The 18202-nt window shown below is 48.4% G+C and overlaps 3 protein-coding genes across 3 annotated transcripts; 2 read left to right on the top strand and 1 right to left on the bottom strand.

Annotated features, from left to right (window-relative positions):
• On the top strand, positions 1-1631 carry BKA67DRAFT_672342 (uncharacterized protein; the record flags this gene model as incomplete). The annotated part of the gene is made up of 5 exons (XM_046108715.1): positions 1-115; positions 177-233; positions 291-412; positions 477-832; positions 921-1631. The coding sequence occupies 5 exons, from the start codon at positions 1-3 to the stop codon at positions 1579-1581; spliced, it is 1311 nt and encodes a 436-aa protein (XP_045960837.1). The 3' UTR covers positions 1582-1631.
• Positions 1632-2305: 674 nt separating this feature from the next.
• Positions 2306-8169, bottom strand: BKA67DRAFT_160213 (uncharacterized protein). The gene is made up of 3 exons (XM_046095169.1): positions 7785-8169; positions 3191-7695; positions 2306-3136 (listed from the first exon to the last, which is right to left on the bottom strand). Exons 1-3 carry the CDS (start codon positions 7945-7947, stop codon positions 2582-2584), a joined length of 5223 nt encoding a protein of 1740 aa, XP_045960836.1. The 5' UTR covers positions 7948-8169; the 3' UTR covers positions 2306-2581.
• A 7297-nt stretch (positions 8170-15466) lies between these two features.
• Positions 15467-16546, top strand: BKA67DRAFT_531862 (uncharacterized protein; the record flags this gene model as incomplete). Its single annotated transcript, XM_046099444.1, has 1 exon — positions 15467-16546. One exon carries the CDS (start codon positions 15467-15469, stop codon positions 16544-16546), a length of 1080 nt encoding a protein of 359 aa, XP_045960835.1.
• Between the last annotated feature and the right edge of the window lie 1656 nt (positions 16547-18202).

Below are 18202 nucleotides of genomic sequence, written 5' to 3'. Positions count from 1 at the left end.
ATGAAGACACACGAAGCTGTCGGTATTGCTACCACGGTGGTGGCCACAGTATTTGTCGGCATTCGTCTTTTCACCAGAGTCAAGATTACTCATGACAACCTTGGTCTCTCTGACTGTAAGTTTTTGCTCCTAATTCGACGTTTGCTGTCTGAGCTGAGATGCTAAATGCTCTTAAGACCTGAACATCGCCGCTTTAATTTCAGCATGGATATTCGCCATTTTGATATTTCCCTGTATGTTGTAAAAGATGTTTTCCATTCTCTGTCACAAAACGCTGATAGTCCGCGTAGTTGACCCATGGATCGACCGGCTCCTGGCAGCGGAAGCCAAATCTGAGCTTACGACAGACCCTGAACTGAAACAATTCTTTGCATATCAAGTCGAGAGAGTTTACGAGAGAGGCTTTAACCGCGTATGCCATTACTGCCGCTCGGTCAGCCGGCAATCGCATCGCCTTCTAATCTTCCTTTTCACAGTTCAATGCGGTGACCAGCATATTTTTTGCCCTGGCGCTTACCTTTGCCCGACTCTCAATCCTCGTCTTTTACCTACGCTTGTCGCCGGTCCGCTCCTTCCACTGGGCCGTCCATGCGGTAAGCACGTTCTTGGGCTTAAATACCTCATTATCGGTTGTGCTTTCGCTGTTGGTTTTCGACAATAACGCAGAGTCGAAGATAAGAGCGGCAGACCAGGCTCTGAGCATGTTCTACGGCATCTCCAACATCCTTGTTGATGTTGCAATTCTGTTGTTGCCGATTGGTGTGGTTTGGGCGTTACAGATGGCCATACGCAGGAAGATCGCAATAATCTGCTTGTTCGGTGTTGGCGCCATGTGAGTATCGAGGAATTTTCATGATATCATGTGCTTGGATTGTGAAAAGAAAAAGGAAAAGGGATCATGCTGGCTGACTAGATTTTAGTGTTTGCGCGATATCCACCTACAGAGTGACGATTCTGACTTTTATTTCCTCGCGGGACACATCTTCGAACCCCATCTCAAACCAGCTGACTCTTAGCTTCGCCGAGACAAATGGCGCCATAATCTGCGGCTGCGTACCTATCACCACTCGCTTCTTCACCCAATTCCTCCCCGAGCTCCTGGCTCCGTACTTACGTCAGTACTCGAAGTCACCATCAACTCCTCATATATCGAACGGTGGTACATGCTCCACGACAATTGAGAAGAATCGTCGCCGCCGTGAGAACAACAAACGTCGAAACTTTGGGTTCAGGGACTCCGGGTTTGCCTCTGGCAGCGCTAATCATCCTGGCTCTCGCGAGAATATCGTTGGCGCAGGCCAAAACTACGAGATGGCGTACCAGCATATCGGATTTGGTCGTATTGATGATGAAGACCCCAGTCAAAGTTATGACTCGTTGGAGCGCAATGTGTTGGGCAAGGGAAGAGCGGGGACGCTCATCCGTGCACAAACGGAGGTTTTCGCACCGGATCAGGAGTTGGGCATCACTTGCATTTATGATACAAGTGTAAGTTATGGTCCTGGGAAGTCTGTTGCCCTGGAGGTGAAGCCAAGGGGGTTCAAGGATATAATGCAACACACGATTCATGGATCAGGATGATCAATGCCAAGATGGACAATCAAAAATGAGCCGTACTACCGTGAAGACCGGTTAAGACATATAAATGCCTTATTACAGCTATGCCATCCGATGTTTACATGCCGTTTTGTTCATGTTCCACGACTTGTAGCCTCCACACCCAACCAAGTCCAAGCTAAATTTGTCACCAAGAATTACAACCTACAGAAATGACAAAAGAAGGCGCGTTCGGAGACTCGATCAGTAACAAAAAGCTTCACGATACGGATATGGGACATTAGTCGCTGTGGGACCTAGTCTCAACACAGACGAAAGACATTTTACATTGCAAAAACAAAGTTATATAGACAGGAGCATGGCGCATATATGTGTGCAAAGACAAAACCCAAAGTGCCGACTTGGTTCTAACATGCCACCAGCAGCCTTTGCTTTAGAATTAGAACAAAACCGCCGCGAAAACGTCGCTTGAAAATTGTAAAGAATCAAAGTAAACTACTGAATAACGGCAAAAGTGGTATCTCAGAAGGTATTCTTCTCACTGCGGCTTGAGCCTTCTCTTTCGGCATGTCTGTTTTAGAGAAACAAAAGAACCTCGTAAAATAGGGTATTATGGAGTTTCGTTGCAGTGAACCGTCTTATCGCTTCATTTCCCGTCCAAATCGTTCTATATATGCGTGACATGTTGTGGTAGTTGTGGGTGAGTCGGCGGAGTCGAATTGTGTAGAGAAGTACGTCGGAACGCCATGTAAACGGACCTAGAGTCTGTACCGCGACGCCGCTCGAATGGGGTATAGGTGGAAACCGGCGATGTAGGGATTAATAAGCAGAACTTGAGAAATGTTCATGCAAAACACAACGGCCAAGCAATAATGCCTTGCCGAGAGCAGGTGTAATGCAATTGCTCGTGATGTGTCGGGATATGCGGTAATGACGAAGATGATGAAGTCCGTAAGACCAAAAAGCAAAAGCATATAACCAACGCCAAGATGGAGAGAATGAGCACTGCCAGACAAAACTTGACCTAGAAGCAATTGAGACTGCCCTTCTTCTTTTTCTTCTGGTTGATCGCTGCCATCCGTTCTTGGAGATGCGCAGCGGCCCTCTCCGCGTCCTGCCGCTTCTTGCGTTCTTCCTCAACCTGGTGAAGACTGTCACGCCACCTGCTGTCTTGGACTGGCTTGTCCTTGAGCTCTTTGACTTCGCCCTCCAGCTCTACAGCGCGTTTTCGCCAAGCCTCGCAGTCGGCCTTGACCTTGTTGGATTGTCTCTCCAAGTCAGTGAGAGCCTCCTCCAAGGTGGAAGTCAATTGCTTCTCCGCGTTAAGATGGCGCTCAATCGTACGAATGCGAGCTTCTTGGTCTTCTCTAATTTGAACCATAGCAAGATCGTTGCTCACGGGACGGCCAACAGATGGTGGCTGTGCACCTGGGGGAGGTGATGTGGAGCCACCACCAGGTAGAGGAGGAAGGGGAATGGCGGGCGGTGGTGACGGAAGTGACGCATGCGATGCAGTCTTGCGAAGCTGTGAGTTGATCGAGTTTGATCGCTCGACACCTTGAGCTTGCTCAAAACGAGTCTGAACCAACGTCAGCGGATGTGACATAGCATGGACCGGCGTGGAATATCTCACCTGAAGTGCAGCATGTTCTTCGCGGAGCTGCTCCAATTCAGACTGGGTCTTGATCCTTGCGGTCGTTGCTGCCTCGTATTGGGCTTGACGCTCCGACTGCAGTGTGGATAGACGGTTACTTGTAACCTGAGCCTGATCGTAGTTGGTCTGGAGTTGATCTTCCAGTTCTTCGACGAGGCGAGAGTGCTTCTTGTTCTTGACCTCCAGATCCCCAAACTTCTTTCTGACCGCTGCAAGCTGCTCGACCACAGAGGGGTATGGGCTCTTGACGTTCTCGCCATCCACCTTGAGCATCTCGTTGAGCGCGGATTTCACAGCCTCAAGGTCACGCATGATCGTGTTGTTGATAGATGACAACTCGCTGACATGGCTCTCAAGTTCAACCTTCTTTTGTTGCTCAGCGACCAAAGCTCTCTGATCTGCGATGAGTTCCTCCACTCGTTCGTTGATTTTCCCGATGCTAGCATCGACACCAAGAGCGAGTGCAACTTGGTTGGCAACACTCATGAGCTCTTCGCGTGCTTCGGCCAAGTCATTTTCCAACAGCTTGACTTGCTCGGCATGTTCAGACATAAGAACAGCAAGTTGGGATTCATGTTCCTGCTTCGAGCTAGATTTGATGTCATCAATACTCTTGGCATAGTCGGCATGAACTTGCTGTAGACTTTCCTGGTGAGTCTTTAGAGCTTGCTCATGCTCACCAATTTGAGATTCGAGTTTGCTAATAACATCCTTGTGGGAAGTTGAAGCCAATTCGCGAGCTTGAGTAGCCTCGCCCAATTGAGCCTTGGTGGCGAAGTGTGCTTCCTCGAGCTCGGCAACCTTGGTAGCGTTCGTATCGATGATGGACTTGTACTCATCGATCTCATTTCGTAGGATTGTGACTAATTCCTGATGTTTGGCTTCAGTTTCCTTTGCCTTGTCTTCATCACGGATGGTCTCATTCGTCTCGTTAAATTTCTCATTGGCTGCGGCAACTTGCGCCTCTAACTCCTCGATGGTCTGCTTCATCTGCTTCTCAGTGACTTGCATGGTCTCCAAAGCAGCCTGGTGCTTGCTCTCCCAGTTGGCCAGTTCGACTTCAAGATCTGTGATTTTCTTCTCTTGAGCAGCGGCAAGCTCGGCCTTGACGGCAGAAAGCTCCCTGGAGCTCTCGTCATCCGTTGCGGCAGATCCGATCACAGAAGTCTCATGAATATTCTTGCGAAGGGCCTCTAGCTCGGCCGTAAGCTCTGACTCCCGCGCTGTATATGCTTCTTGCAGTGTCTTGAGCTGTTGCTCATTACGCTCAAGTTGGGTTTTCAATGTCGAGATGACCGACATATCCATTGGGCTTGACTTCAAACTTGATCGTTCACGTGTAAGACCAGAAATAATGGTCATTTTTGTCTCCATTTCCTTTTTGGCATTCGCAACATCGGCTTCAAGCTCCTGGATGCGTTCCGATCTGGAGTGAAGTTCGTGCATCGCAGCATTCAAGTTGATCTCGAAGTTTTGCATAACATCTGGCTCGTCTTCGAAATTTTCAGCTGCAATATTTCGGAGCTGTGCGAACGACCTGTGCGCTCTGTCAATGATCATGACATTTTGACTGGATTTGCGGCGAATCACTGGTGTAGCACTTCGGGGAGATGGCGGCTCGGCATATTTGGCCTTTGCCATCTCGGTCTTGAGCTCTTCAACCATGTCCAAAGTAGCGCTGTGCTTCTCTTCGAGCTCGGCGTACTTCTCGGTAAGCTCTTTCTCCGCTGCCTCCTTTTCGGCTGCCAACGACTTCAACTGCTCCAGCTCGGATGTGAGTTCTTCATGACTTGAGTGTGCTGAAGCCATAGGCTCCTCAGGAAGGGTGTCGAGAGACTCTGTTGGCTTGATCGTCTCAACATCAGTTGGCGAATCGATAGTGGCTGGGGATTCCATAGCTGAGGATAACTCCGAGGAGAGCGATCGCGATGAGAAGCGGGTCCCATCCTTTGTGTCGTTGGTCTTGGCGTCGGATAAAAAAGACGGAGGCCGGGTTTGGTCTGGAGAGTTCACCGACAGTAGAGAGTCTCGGCTACGACTAGGGTGCTTAGCCTCATCAATCGCATCTTGGAGCTCAGACAATGTCCTCAGTGTCTCTTCATACTTGGCCTGGAGGGTGTCGTAATCATTCAATGTGGTCTCGTGCTCAACACGAAGATGGATCAGTTCCTCGGTCACATTTTCGAGCTTGTCAGCGACAAATTTACTCTGTGCTGGACTTGGTGGTGGGAACTCTAAGTCAGCTGGCCCTTCTCTGTTTTCGACTTTGGTCCTATCTTCTTCCGGCGTAATCGCATTTGCGGACTGGGCAGACTTGCCCTTGGCAACCTGATCGGCACCTGCCTCCTCTTCGGCATCTTCCTCGCCGACGTCAGGGAGGTCCCGGCGCGCATGGCTGACCGACGTGCGGCTCATGTGGCTCTTAACCGATCGCTCAGAGAAATTGCGGCGGTGACCGAAACCATTGGGGTTTTCTGACTCAGCTTGGTCAGTACCGTCTTTCTGAATGTTGTCCAGCTCGTAAAGTAGGTTGTCGAGCTTGCCCAGACTTCGTTGCCGTTCAATGACCTGTTCTAGACGGTCGATTTCACGCTGCATCAATTCGCTGTCTTGATCGGCTTCCGCTAGCCTCTCCTCGAGGGTTGAAATGTAGTCCTCACAGGCTACTTCATTTTCTCTCGCACGTGCGATCTCCTTGCGTAACTCCAAGACGATGGTCGCATTCTTTTCCTCCCCAGACGTGTGGCCATCAAGCTTGGTCTCTAGATCGTGTAAGTAGCTCTCAGTATTAACCTCACGATCCATCAGCTTCTGCAAACGAGCCTGGAGCTGCGTATTGATGGTTTCAACATAGGCACACTTGCTTTCCTTCTCCAGGAGGTTTGTTTCTGTGTTAGAAAGACTGGTTCTAGTGCTTGAGAGGGACTGTTCGAGTGTTTGTATGGTCTTCTCGTATTCTAACACGACCTGCTCGACTGCTTGCGCAAAGGAGTTGGACCGGTTGAGTCGTTCCGTGGCTGTATCGCCCATACTGTCAGAGTGGCCCTCGGAAGATACCTCGTTGTCCCTGGCCCTAGCCATCTCCGCAATGAGCTTGGCATGACGCTGACTTAAAGTTGTATAATTTTCCTGAACGTCCAAAAGTTGGTTTTGTAACTCGTTTTCCCGTTCATTGTGTCGCTCGGGTCTCTCACTTGCCGCGGGATTGCGTCGTTCACTGCCACCACGTTCGGCACTGCGGATCTGCTCTCGCAGAAAAGCAACTTCAGCCTTGAGGCGCTCGATGATGGCTTGCTTGTCGCCTTCCTCTACCTGCTGGATCCTAGGTTTGCTCTGGATTGCTCGGGCTCGCTGCGCGTACTGCACGGTATTCAAAGTCTCGCTGAGATGAAACTCGGCTGGTGTGACACAGGCGATCATATATGTTATAGCATTACCGCCAAGCGAATCTTGAAGCAGACGCGTCAACCTAGAATCTCGGTAAGAGACATGTGCACCAGGGTTTCTGGACGAGAGCTGTGAGATGACCTTGCCAAGAGCAGCCAGACCGGCGTTGATGGAGATACCCTCTTTGGCGCGCTCACCTTGAGCGCCTGTGTTCTTCAGACGCTCACTGCCGGCCAAGTCAACAAAGTGAAGCTTACTGTCAGTTGTGACCCAAGTTTCTGCTCCTGACATGGCTTCGAGTGGTACAGAAAATCGCTTTTCCGCAGCAGCAGTAGTTTTCTGTTTGCGCTGAACCAAGTTCAAACTAAATACGGCGTGCGAACGAGACGATTTTTCATTGATGGCCGTGGAGTCTGTCTGCCGAATCATAGAACCAAAACTCAATGCATTCTCTAAATCATGGACGGAGTTGATATCGACCTGCCGTAGGCCGGTCAGAAGAATGTTGCCCTTGGTATCCTCGCGGATTGCAACATTGCCTCGCTCGTGAACTGGTGTTTCTTCCTGGACCAGTAGGTCTCGAAGCTGTTCGTTATAGATCTCCACATATGTTGCTTTCAGCTGCCAGTTTTTCTCGCCTTTCGGTGTCGACGACGACGCCGACACAGAATATCGTGATGGAGTCCTCAATTGTGACATGGAATTGCGGTTGGGGTTCTTTGGGGGAGGTGGTCCTTCGAGCCTCTCAAAGAGAGCGGTAGCCGCTCGCGGAATGACTCCCATTACTTCCAAATCTGCTTGCTCCCCGGACGTGCCCATAGTGTAAGACTTTCCAGCACCAGACTGACCGTATGCAAGGATTGAAACATTGTAACCTTGCAGGAAAGCACCCACGCTCTCGTTCAGATAGTCCCAAACGCCCTCCTGGTCGATCTCAGGCCCAAAGACGCGGTCGAATACGAAAAGCTTTTTGCCCTGTGGCGCATCGATGGCTATATTCGTGGCAGACGTGGCCTGGACCATGGATCGTTGAAATCTTTGTGGTATTAGTTCGAAGCCCGGGTCTGTGGGCTTTAGCGGTGGGCGCACGCGAATCGCTGTGACACGAGGAACTGTGTTAGCTGCAATGGGTCATATCGAGTGATTGGCAGTGTGGGGGAGTTTTTTTTGTTTTTTTTTTGCATACCAACTTTGACCGCAGTTCTTCCATCTTCGTCCGATGCCCTGCTTCCACCACCTGCCTTACTGCTCATGCTCAATCGACTCGTACTCCTAGACGCTGGTTTGACCATGGCGCTCACAGGACGTGGGGGCATCATGCCAGGCGACGATGGCGGTGAGCTCGCCATGTTTGGCGGCCGGATTGTCGCTGATATTAAATTATGCGACGCCAATCGAACGTGACTGCCCTTGGTGGAATGCTAATGATAGCGAGCCAAATAGGCGAGCCACGAGGGGGTCGCGGGATTGAGTTGCGGTTTGAAAAGGACGGCAATGTGCCCTGGTCTAGATGAGCCGCTGGAACGTGATTCTGTCGAATATGAATCACGGGAGAGTAGAAGTAACCGTGAGGAATGCAAAACACGACCCCAGTCAAGGAGTTTATGCAGCGCCGAATCGGCAGGGTGACAGACACAACTCTCCCGTCCCGTTACCACTATCTCTACTGATATAGTTGTTTGCTGTTGGGTTCCTCGCTCATGGGAAAGAATAGAAAAGGCATGCGTAACGCTGTCGCAAATAGTCGAGGTAAGCTGTCGAAAATGTAGAGATTAAACGAGTGACTAGATGGATTATTGAGCTGGGGGCATGCTCCGGAAACACTGCTCTACCCAGTCTCTGTTTGTCACCGTTGCCGAGGTGAGGTGAGTCGCGCTGTGCGGTGCTGTGCTGTGCTGTAATGTGATGTGATGTACTGTTTGCCAGGGACCCGAAATATGTCTTGTCGCGTGGGTTTGAAACTCGAGTCTTCCAAGTGACAGAACTCCAGAAAGCAAGAGAGCACCCAACTCAAGCAGAAAATGGGGTGGGGGGGTTTTCCTCTTTTCGACTTGCACTTCCACTTTCGCTTTCACTTTCAGTCGAGAGGACAGAACGAATCGATTATGAGAGTGAGGTAGAGTTTCGGGGTAGTTGCTTGTTTGTGATAGCGCCGAACCTGTGAGGTACCCAGAAAAAAACCAGGGTGCAGCTACTGTAACTTAGTGGCTAAGCAGTGCTAGTGGCAGGGGATGTCCATGGCAAATTAAACACGCGTTGGTTAGTGGGAAAAGGAGACCCCAGGGAGACCCAAGCGCCTTTTCCACCGTTTGATTGGAACGGTCCACGATCGTCGACACTCGAGACCGAACCCGCGGCAGGTGCACTCGCAGCTATCGATCCGATTTGACGTAGACGGAATAGGGGAGAGGGACGATGTGCATGTCTATTGTACCGCGCGGACTGGGCACAGAGAAGCAAAAGGGGCTGCGCAGCACACGGAGATGGGATAGGACAGTAGCTACAGCTGCGGGCTCTTATGCTATGAGCACGCTAGGTACACAGCACATGCCCAGGCGCACAGGTAGGATGCGCCTACAATTGAACTTTGGTCTCAGAATGGTTTGTGCTGCGATTCGCAATCACTGTGCCAATCGAACGGTTCGGGTCTTCACGAGATTGATTGAGCTGGCGACTTCCCCTAGAGGCACCTGACCAGGCCAAGCCCGTCCTTAAAAGTACACAAGTACCCAGATAGGGAGACCAAGAGGATGATTTATCATAAATATCGAGCATTACAAATCCCGATGCGAGCATGCTATGCTAAGTCGACGTCCTCCACTGCAATCAAGCACGCTCAATCCGATTATGCATGGCACTGTTTCATCCAGCAACACCTCAAATCCGTCCGAACTCTTGGGAAAAGGGGAGGGCGATCTCATCGAGGTGCTGCACAGGAAAAGTGACAGCGGGTGAGGTTGTGGGCCTGAACTGGACCGCTGTGCCCAGCTGCAGGTGGGTGCAGTAGTCCGCCAGCAATGGCCCGTACAGTAGGAAGCTTGCCTGGCACCTGCATACTAACCTAGTGCATAATACATGTTGTGGTGGAGCGCACTTGCTCAGGGACCAGGCACATTTCTGAGGAAGTCGGACTCCTCAGTCCTAGAACGGATCCGATGGGGCTTTACGCTGTGCGCTACCTGGACTAGTGTGCTAGGCCCAAGATGCCAGCACTAACCCCAAAATGGCAATCTGGAATCCGCAAACATCAAACCTGGTTCCCGTTTGCTCTTCCCCTTGGCCAGAACAAGTGAGGAGAAATACCCTCATCGACACTTTTGACCTTGAAATCGCCATCGCCTTGATTTGCTCCAGCCAGGGATTTCATCCTTCACTCGCTTATCATTGATAAACGACGCCGGAGTCCGATGAAGAAAGACATTGGATGTCTGAATTCAAAGACACTATCTGCAACAGCAGAAGCCACAATCTACATACATAGTAATTACTGATTGCACTGGTCTAAAGCCCCGAGCGTTAACCTAACCCAGAACGCTCAAGCTACTCAATCCGGAGTTGACTTTGCACCCCGAAGCCCATTTGGTACACATGCCGGGAAAGAAAAAGAAAGAAAAAACCTTGAGCATCGCTCCCAATTAACGTGTGTAGGAATCAACCTAGCTCTAAAAGGGAATCTGTCTGCTCAAGCCCATGGGGAATGGTGCCACACTTGCAGCGCATCCAATTTTATCATTACGCTCGATAAGGCACAGACAGCAAGCTACTTGACCTCCATCTCGTCCTTCCGAGTTTTGTGCCGCGAGTCCCGCAACGACAATCCCCATACTGTAGGCACTCGGTTCAGGTATTGACTGACTCGTGGATGGGGTAAGCACACAAAATGGAATATACAGTAGATTCTCTTGTCTGTTGCAATGATCTTCCACAGAAGGATCATATTTGCAAAAACAGAAGAAGAAGAAAAATCACGCACATCTTGCCTCATTGTCAACTAGAAACACGGATACGCAGATGACACGTAAAACCATGATATGACTGTAATCACATCCGCGGATCTGTTATTGAGTGGATGCTCGCAAACACAAACATGCAAAAGATCGGGAAATTCGCCCCTCCTTGCGCGTAGTAAACCATGAGCCGAGAATCACTCACGGGCTTGAGATTTTCTACTGACAAGACCGGTGATTCCAGCATACAACAAAAAAAAATATTAGTCGTTGAGGCTGTTATCGTGGCCTGCAGTCGATACCGAAGCCCACACATGACAACGACCGGTTCACCTTTCGCCTAAGTAGCTAATCGATCATTGCTCAGCCCAGTGAGACTTGACATCTTCTTTGGATGGCGCTAGAGAAGCGAGAATTGTGTTTCATCTTCGCAACCCAGCTAGCGTATCCTCTATTTCACGGCACTTGACGATATCATCGTCAATCAGCATCGCAGAGAATGATTCTTTCGTGGGCTTGTCAAAACACATGCGATTGATCGCCCTCTTAACATTGACCACCTGGCAGGATTTCAGGCATTTCTAATAAAGCCATACACGCCATTCAGCATAGACTTTCGGCAGAACACGCTTTACTACAGTAGTCCACATCGGTCAAGCAGATCCAAATATCGGCGCAGTATGCAAACCCATTTATATATCTTGACCCGACCTTGCATCACTTGCCCACAGAACTCAAAATTACCTGATCATACTTCAATCGTGGTACGGCATAAACGAATTGGAGTGAAATTCCGTATCCCAGACACTGCCGCCAACCCTTGATTTCGATATTGAAAGGCTTCGCTCTATGAAGAGCTCATAGCACATCGCAAACACCAGGACATGCGTCACTGCCCCAACGCAACGCTTACCATTATTTTCACCACCACGGTCGTTCAGCAAGATTGTTCCGATATATTTCTGTCTATTTTCACAGCACTTGCATCCTTAGCCTGTATGGTGCCACAGGGGTAGCAGCGCTTGAAAGCTATCATTTGTCGAAATATATATGTATATATCTATACATATGAAAAGGTACATGCAGACCCAAAACACCGGTCTTGAGTCATATGTATGCATCGCATTCAATGCGCAGGTCACTGAGGCTGACTAGTGTTGGTTTGGCACCCAAATCGACGCTTTGAAGATCACCATATACTAGTATTTGCTATCTGATCCGATGTAACGTGGCAGGACGTCAAATCCGTGTTGGCTTGAGACGGCATCCTCAAGGGATATGCTGGTCATTTTCATCATCCTTCGAAGTACGACTGCCACATGATCACATAGTATGTTTAACACCATCAGCAGATGGACCATTTGGTTTCTATGGCAATACGGTTGAATCCATTGAGCTTGGACTATATAACTATTGTGTATTATTAGTGCGCCCCGCAATCTGCTACCGTCGTACCACGGCAGATGTGTAATTGGCATTGCACTGCGGTGGTGCCACATACGTGACATGATCTATTGTCTATATGGTCAAAGACGAGCATTAGCATTCACAGTCGTGATGGTATACCTTCACGCTAGCTGTATATTCAAATTTCAAACTACCGCAACCATTTCCTTAATCCCCCGCATTTTCGGCCACTTTTGTACCCCCATGACCTCGGATGACCCTATGGTCGCCTTCTGCAAGGAGCGGCAGGATTGCGGGAGGAGTGACTTGGACAAATGAACTGTGCTATCTTGGCTGAAGCTAATGAAACCATCCTTCCCCGAGCCTCTTTCGTAACAAGTCCACAGCCTCTTTCCCGGAACTTCCACAACGCCACCCGAACAACTATGGCCGTGCACGAGACGTTCTCTAGCCTTTACTGTTCTTATTCCCATTTTGAGGTCATAACAGGAGCGTGATCTAACTACGATGATTGATTGCGTTGCATGCTGCCCGCAAAAGTCCTGTGCGGTTGCAGGCTTAGCCTACCATATTTTGGCATTCTTTGGATTCTAGTATCTCCACTCTAACCCATCTAGTTACACGCTCACGTGCAACCTCGACTTCCAGCCATTATCACAACCTGGCGAACATGAAATACTACCGACCTGTCTACATCAGAGGTTTGCCTTGGACCCTACATTCAACTTGCCAAACCTCTGTACAACGTCAAGTACCGCCTCTCCAATTTATCGCCATGTAGACCAGACCTTAACACAAACGCTATAGTCTGGAGAATACACTACGGCTAACATCAAGGAATCTCACGTTGCTTTTTCAGATGATGTTCTACTGCCTAAAGCCCAGCCTTTGAAGTCCCATTCACGGTAACAAATAAGGTTGAATGGCACGATGGCGTCAAACCTTCTACTCGCCTCTTCGCCTGCCGTGTGGACTAGTGACTCTACTAAACATTATAGCCACTCCCGCATCACGCTTTCCATCTGGTTGGTAACTTCATCGGCGCAGACTGCTTTTTTAGGCACTAGTACGTGCAGGTCGGGGCTAACAGCTGTGTTAGTCCAGATTTTATAGAAAAGTCAATCGGGACTTTAACATCGGACGAACTGCTCTCCGATATTGGTCTCACGCGTGGTGATCACCGCCAGGGTGGCCACAGTCTTCAGCTCTATGATCGTTCCCGCCCGTGCACATATTAACCGCGGTATCCTCAGTGGCAGGATAAACGTTTGGGATTCGATGCGTTGTACCCCGAGATTTGGCGTGCTGGACATCATTAGCGGTAACCTTGGCTAGATCCAGTTTCCGATATACAGCCTGGTGTTTTCGCGGCATCTGTTTTAGCAGCTCGAGAGTTAGTTTGGACCATCGTGGGGTGGCGATCGCCGCTAGGATGTTGTCAGTCTGAACTCTATAATCGATCTCAGTCCCACTATTCCCTGCGTGTTAAATTTGTAAATAGTTAATAAGCAGAACTAGAGCATTGCAATCGAGTATGGCATGTTTCAGTCCCAATTTGTAGATGTTAGCACGAAGACAACTGGGTATGCCGGGAATAACGTTATTGTTTCTCCACGAGGTCGCTGGAGACAATCAACACTAGGTTAATTCATACCATGATCATTTGCCGAAGATCGTGCTCGGACCTTTACCCTCATTATGCAGCCTAACTTCTTCTAGAATTCAGCTCTGAGGCGGTTCTATTGAGGGGTGCTGACGACTAGTATGAGCTATGAACGACGGTAGACTACATAGAGGAACGAGATTAGTACATGCATTTCAGATTGGCTGAACTTGCTGATTAGACTGGACATATTACTCTGGTTAGCTCAACTAGGTGTGCTGCTAGATTGTGTGATGCCTTCTCAGAAAGCTGTTAGCTGTGTCGGATGATGCGTACTATGGCAGTGTCAATCGCGGAATGTTGACCTCTATTTATACACATTGGTATAGCGTTGCAAGAATCTGGTTACTTCCACCACGTGGTGGGCTGTCGACTATCGACAGCAAATGTAGCTTTGCAAAAGTAAATGAACAATTAGCACATGTCGTTACTAATTTTGCTTTTGCTACGCTAGATGCGGTCGGTCTTTGTCTTAGGAGCTACCGGATCTAGACACTATGATCCGATCCCCCATCGTCGGAAAGAGATCGTTTGTTAATCTTTTGGCTTCGTGGTCCTTCAAGTCAACTCCTGAATCGATACCGTAATAATGAAAACCATAAGCCGCAAAATTCATTCGAAGAAAATTGCCGAGAAGCGGTGGGCAACATAATTTGCTCCTTTGCAAGTCTACCTACAGATTTGCAAATTCGATAGGGATTATCGCCTCTTATACCAGACATCGTGGAAAGGTATATGAGAATTCGAATTTGATCCCCTCCCCTAGACACTGATGTGGGATATTTTTGACAAGCTTCAACCATAAAAAGGAGGGCTCCATCTCGTTACCTTACCTCACTTCGACTGAGGAAGTCGATGCTGGTGTTACAACGGATCGTGTGCAGCATATGTTAGAGCTGTTATGCAAAAATGGCCGCAGAAAGGCTTTATCATATTTGGGAGAGCCGGTTGAGGAGCAAAAGCAGGCCAAAAACAAAGCGAAGGCGGAAATCACAACTTTCATGGTCGATGGCTGTACATCGCATAAATATTGCCATCATGTGGCAAAGAAACATGGGAGAAATACAGTATCGCCAGACGCTTCTTGCAAGGCACTACTTGGACTCATGATTCGCCATCTGGAAGGAAGAGAGGAACCAGTCGAGGACTGCAAAGGACTATGCGATGAGGAAATCGTCAGATTGAGAGATCGTCTGCGAGCTCAGCGAAATTAGGGTCCGACGGTGATAAATGGACTCAATTCAAAAATACAAAAACAGCGGCAGCATGGACAAATCCGGTTCGAATTTTTGACGTAGCTGCATTTCGCTCGTAAAGTTTGATCCGGTGTGTATTGTACAATCTATCATTGCTTTATTTTGTGCATATCAGTACCTGACTCAAGATATGGTGCCGAAGCTGTTGAAGAGCTGTTAAGGGTAGACAGATAGAATTTAGTGACCATCTGCGAGCCTCGGCTTCATAACGCTGTGTATAATTTCGCACAGGCTCCGACATAATAGTGTCTAGACGGGGTATGCCGTGTACAGGTTATACATTCAAATTTCGTCTTGCGTTGAGCTCTTTGTTTTAAAAATGGCAGCAGCAAAGATCTTGACGGGAACGGTACAATTCATAGCCTTTGTCGCAAGAGCATGCTTGTATTGGATACGCACACTCGTTCAATAACTTACCTTCGACAATTTCTTTTGACCAACAACTAACAACCATCTTCTCAACATCTCACTTGTATTGGTATCACTCATCCTCAACACAAACAGTGCCATTGTCTTCTGGAATAATTGATAGTTCTTTGGGGACACAATTGAAGAACCGTCGATATGTAAACGACCTAAATCCCATCCATCCAAAATGCCGGAAACCCGTGCTAGACTACGGGCTAGAAGGTCTGATATTGGAGAAGATACAAGCCTGGAGGAAAGAACTTACAGTCCGCTTACTATTGAACGTGTGCGAGAACGCCCTTGTAAGGTCGATACAGAGTGCACAACAAAACAGTGGAAGAGCATAGACTTAACTAGAGAAAACCTGCAAAGGTTCAACAAAATGGCAGGACATGAATCACCATCGGCTTGCGAGACTAGGACAGCGAAGCGAGCAAAGACTACCTCAACGAGCGCCACATTTGACCAGCAGTTGGCCGAAAATGGAGTACTATCTCCACGATATTCACAGACACCTTCTAACTATAAAGCCCGAAAGAAACAGCTCCTGCAAAAGCGTCAATCACCAGAACCAACTGAAGAAGAGTTCAAGCATTACGAAACGCAGGTTGGAGGTGGGTCTAATGAAGCCTCGACGAGCCAGCATGCCGTCGCAAGGCTCTTGAACTGGAGGCATCTGGAAGTAGGTTTCAAGTGGCAATCTGACCGTCCATTCTCAGAATTACCACCTGATCTGAATTTCAATAAATCGCTTCCCAAACCTCAACCCGATCTGGTGGAAGGATTGGAAACACAAAATTTCAAACCTTTCAGAGTAAGGAAGAAGTTTGGTGGTGAGGCGGTCTTCTTCTCAGACTCAAGCTCCATTGCATTGCCGCATCTGGTGGGAGAGCTCAAAAGCGGCAAAGGTTCCGAGTACGAAGCTACGCGTCAGGCGGCTTATGACGGAGCTGCACTTGTGAATGGGTACGAGAAAGCACTCGATCATCTGGCTGCGTACGAAGGCAAGCGGCCGTGGAAGAAGACCCGAGCTGTAATTACGTCTTTCTGCTTGTTGCCGACATCTCTGTCCATATACAGCCATCACTCGTCGATAAATGACGAAGGTGAAGAAGAGTACCATCAAACACTACTTGCTGCCCAGAACATGGCTACATTCGAAGGCTGGAAGCAGGGTCGAATGTTGCTCCGTAACGCGCAGCAATATTCCCAAGAGAGAACATTGGAGCTTCGAGATCGGCTGAGGGCAACAGTACCGAAAAAGTAACTCACAGAAATTGAGGAGCCTGAGGAGTCAAGGGTTTCTGGAGAATCTGATAACGAGGATGCTTCAAAGAATGACAAAGACGAAGGGTGTCCGGGTGTCTGAGCATGATGAACTATGTGATTGTAATAAAATTTAAGTATAAATTTATCCCTACGTCGTCTTTAGATTTACCCTCTTTGGTATGTTACAAGCATGACACAGTGAGGGCAAACTCGAGACAGTCAATCCTGCGAAGTACTCATAGGGGTTAGTCGTGACGAGATCCTACCTATATGCGTCTAATACGATAGCAATAGCCCCATTGTAGATTCTCATTCATTCCACATGATCGAAAGGCAATACCGGAGAAAGCTTCTAAGGAAAACGCGGAGATCGACAGAGCCGGGCCTAACGGACCATACAATCAGCGAGGATCAGGTTGAGGTACGTGGAACGGAAAGCTATATGTTTAAGGACGTTACTTCATTAACACCATAACCAAAGCCAGAGACGTTTTCTACCAACAGTGTGACCAGTCAATTCGCTTTTCAGAGACGCTCCGAATCAGGCATGGCATGGACTGCCTCTAGGGCAAAACCTCAATAATAAGTCACCCAAGCCTCAAGCAGGCTTTTTGGACGGCTTACAGAAAAGACCACTCCGTTTCTTTTGAGGTAAAAAGGGAATAGGTAGAGAGGCTTTACCATTCAGGAACCTAAATTCCTTAGCCTTACCACACTTCGCTGTGAAATTCAAGAGCCATCAAGGCGACCACTACGAATATCTTCTATATGCAGCCCATGATGATGCTGCGCTTGCAAACGTTTGATTGATAATCTTAGGCACCCATGAAGAAAAGGCCAATAAGAAAATTATGTCGAGAATCGTAACATTCACCATAAATCCGGAGGTGTTGATCATACATGGTCATTATACGACGATCAAAGACAGGGAAGGGAGTATATTATCAAACGAAACTTGCGAAACATTGAATGAATAGAACCTTTGAAGTCAAAGAAGGCCGCAAGAAACTCTGTAATGCGCATGGATATGCGCAACAAAGACTGCTGGAGCTTCATGGCCGTTTATGGGCAAAAGTGCCGGATGAAGGACTAGAGGCCATGGATGAAGATACGGAACAAATCGAAGCCTCCTATAGAAATGACGCGTCGGAGAACGAAGAACACGAAGCATGAACATGTTTCAATGGATTTTAGCTTGGTGTTCTCCACCGATCTTCCCAAAAAGCAATACAGGAGTTTCTGCGACTTTTGGTTTCTGAACCGTCATGTGACTTTTCTGGGCAAAACCAGGTTTTGAATCGATCGTTCAACGACCAGATGAGAAAACCATTTACTGCTTTGATGGGAGAATTTCACGAAGATACGACTGATTGTTGGATGGTCGCTACTCTACATATGGCATCTTGAACCCGCTCGAAACCTGCGCCTGGAAGAATCCAACATTACGGTCTTACCCAGTAGCCACATTCTTGATAAAGGCGACATTCTCAGCCTCGTATAAGCTAAGGTGGTCCTGGGAAGGGTTAATGTAGAAGCCCGCGCGATATGGTGGATATCTGTTATATTCAAAGGATATAGCATCTAGCCTTTATTACTGGCATCAGCCGTCGAATCGCCGTTTTCATCCAATTAAAAGCCAGGTAGGGTCGTCTAT

Source organism: Truncatella angustata (assembly GCF_020726525.1).
Source record: "Truncatella angustata strain MPI-SDFR-AT-0073 chromosome Unknown BKA67scaffold_2, whole genome shotgun sequence".
NCBI classification, from domain to species: domain Eukaryota; kingdom Fungi; phylum Ascomycota; class Sordariomycetes; order Amphisphaeriales; family Sporocadaceae; genus Truncatella; species Truncatella angustata.
Note: the sequence above shows the minus strand (reverse complement) of the source record. Positions and strands in the feature narration are given on the sequence as shown.

Coding starts and splice junctions, on each gene's coding strand:
- BKA67DRAFT_160213 (XM_046095169.1), bottom strand. CDS start 7,947: ATGGCGAGCTCACCGCCATCGTCGCCTGGCATGATGCCCCCACGTCCT. Junction 7,696..7,784: donor AAGAACTGCGGTCAAAGTTG/GTATGCAAAAAA, acceptor CTCGTGTCACAG/CGATTCGCGTGCGCCCACCG. Junction 3,137..3,190: donor AAGAACATGCTGCACTTCAG/GTGAGATATTCC, acceptor ACGTTGGTTCAG/ACTCGTTTTGAGCAAGCTCA.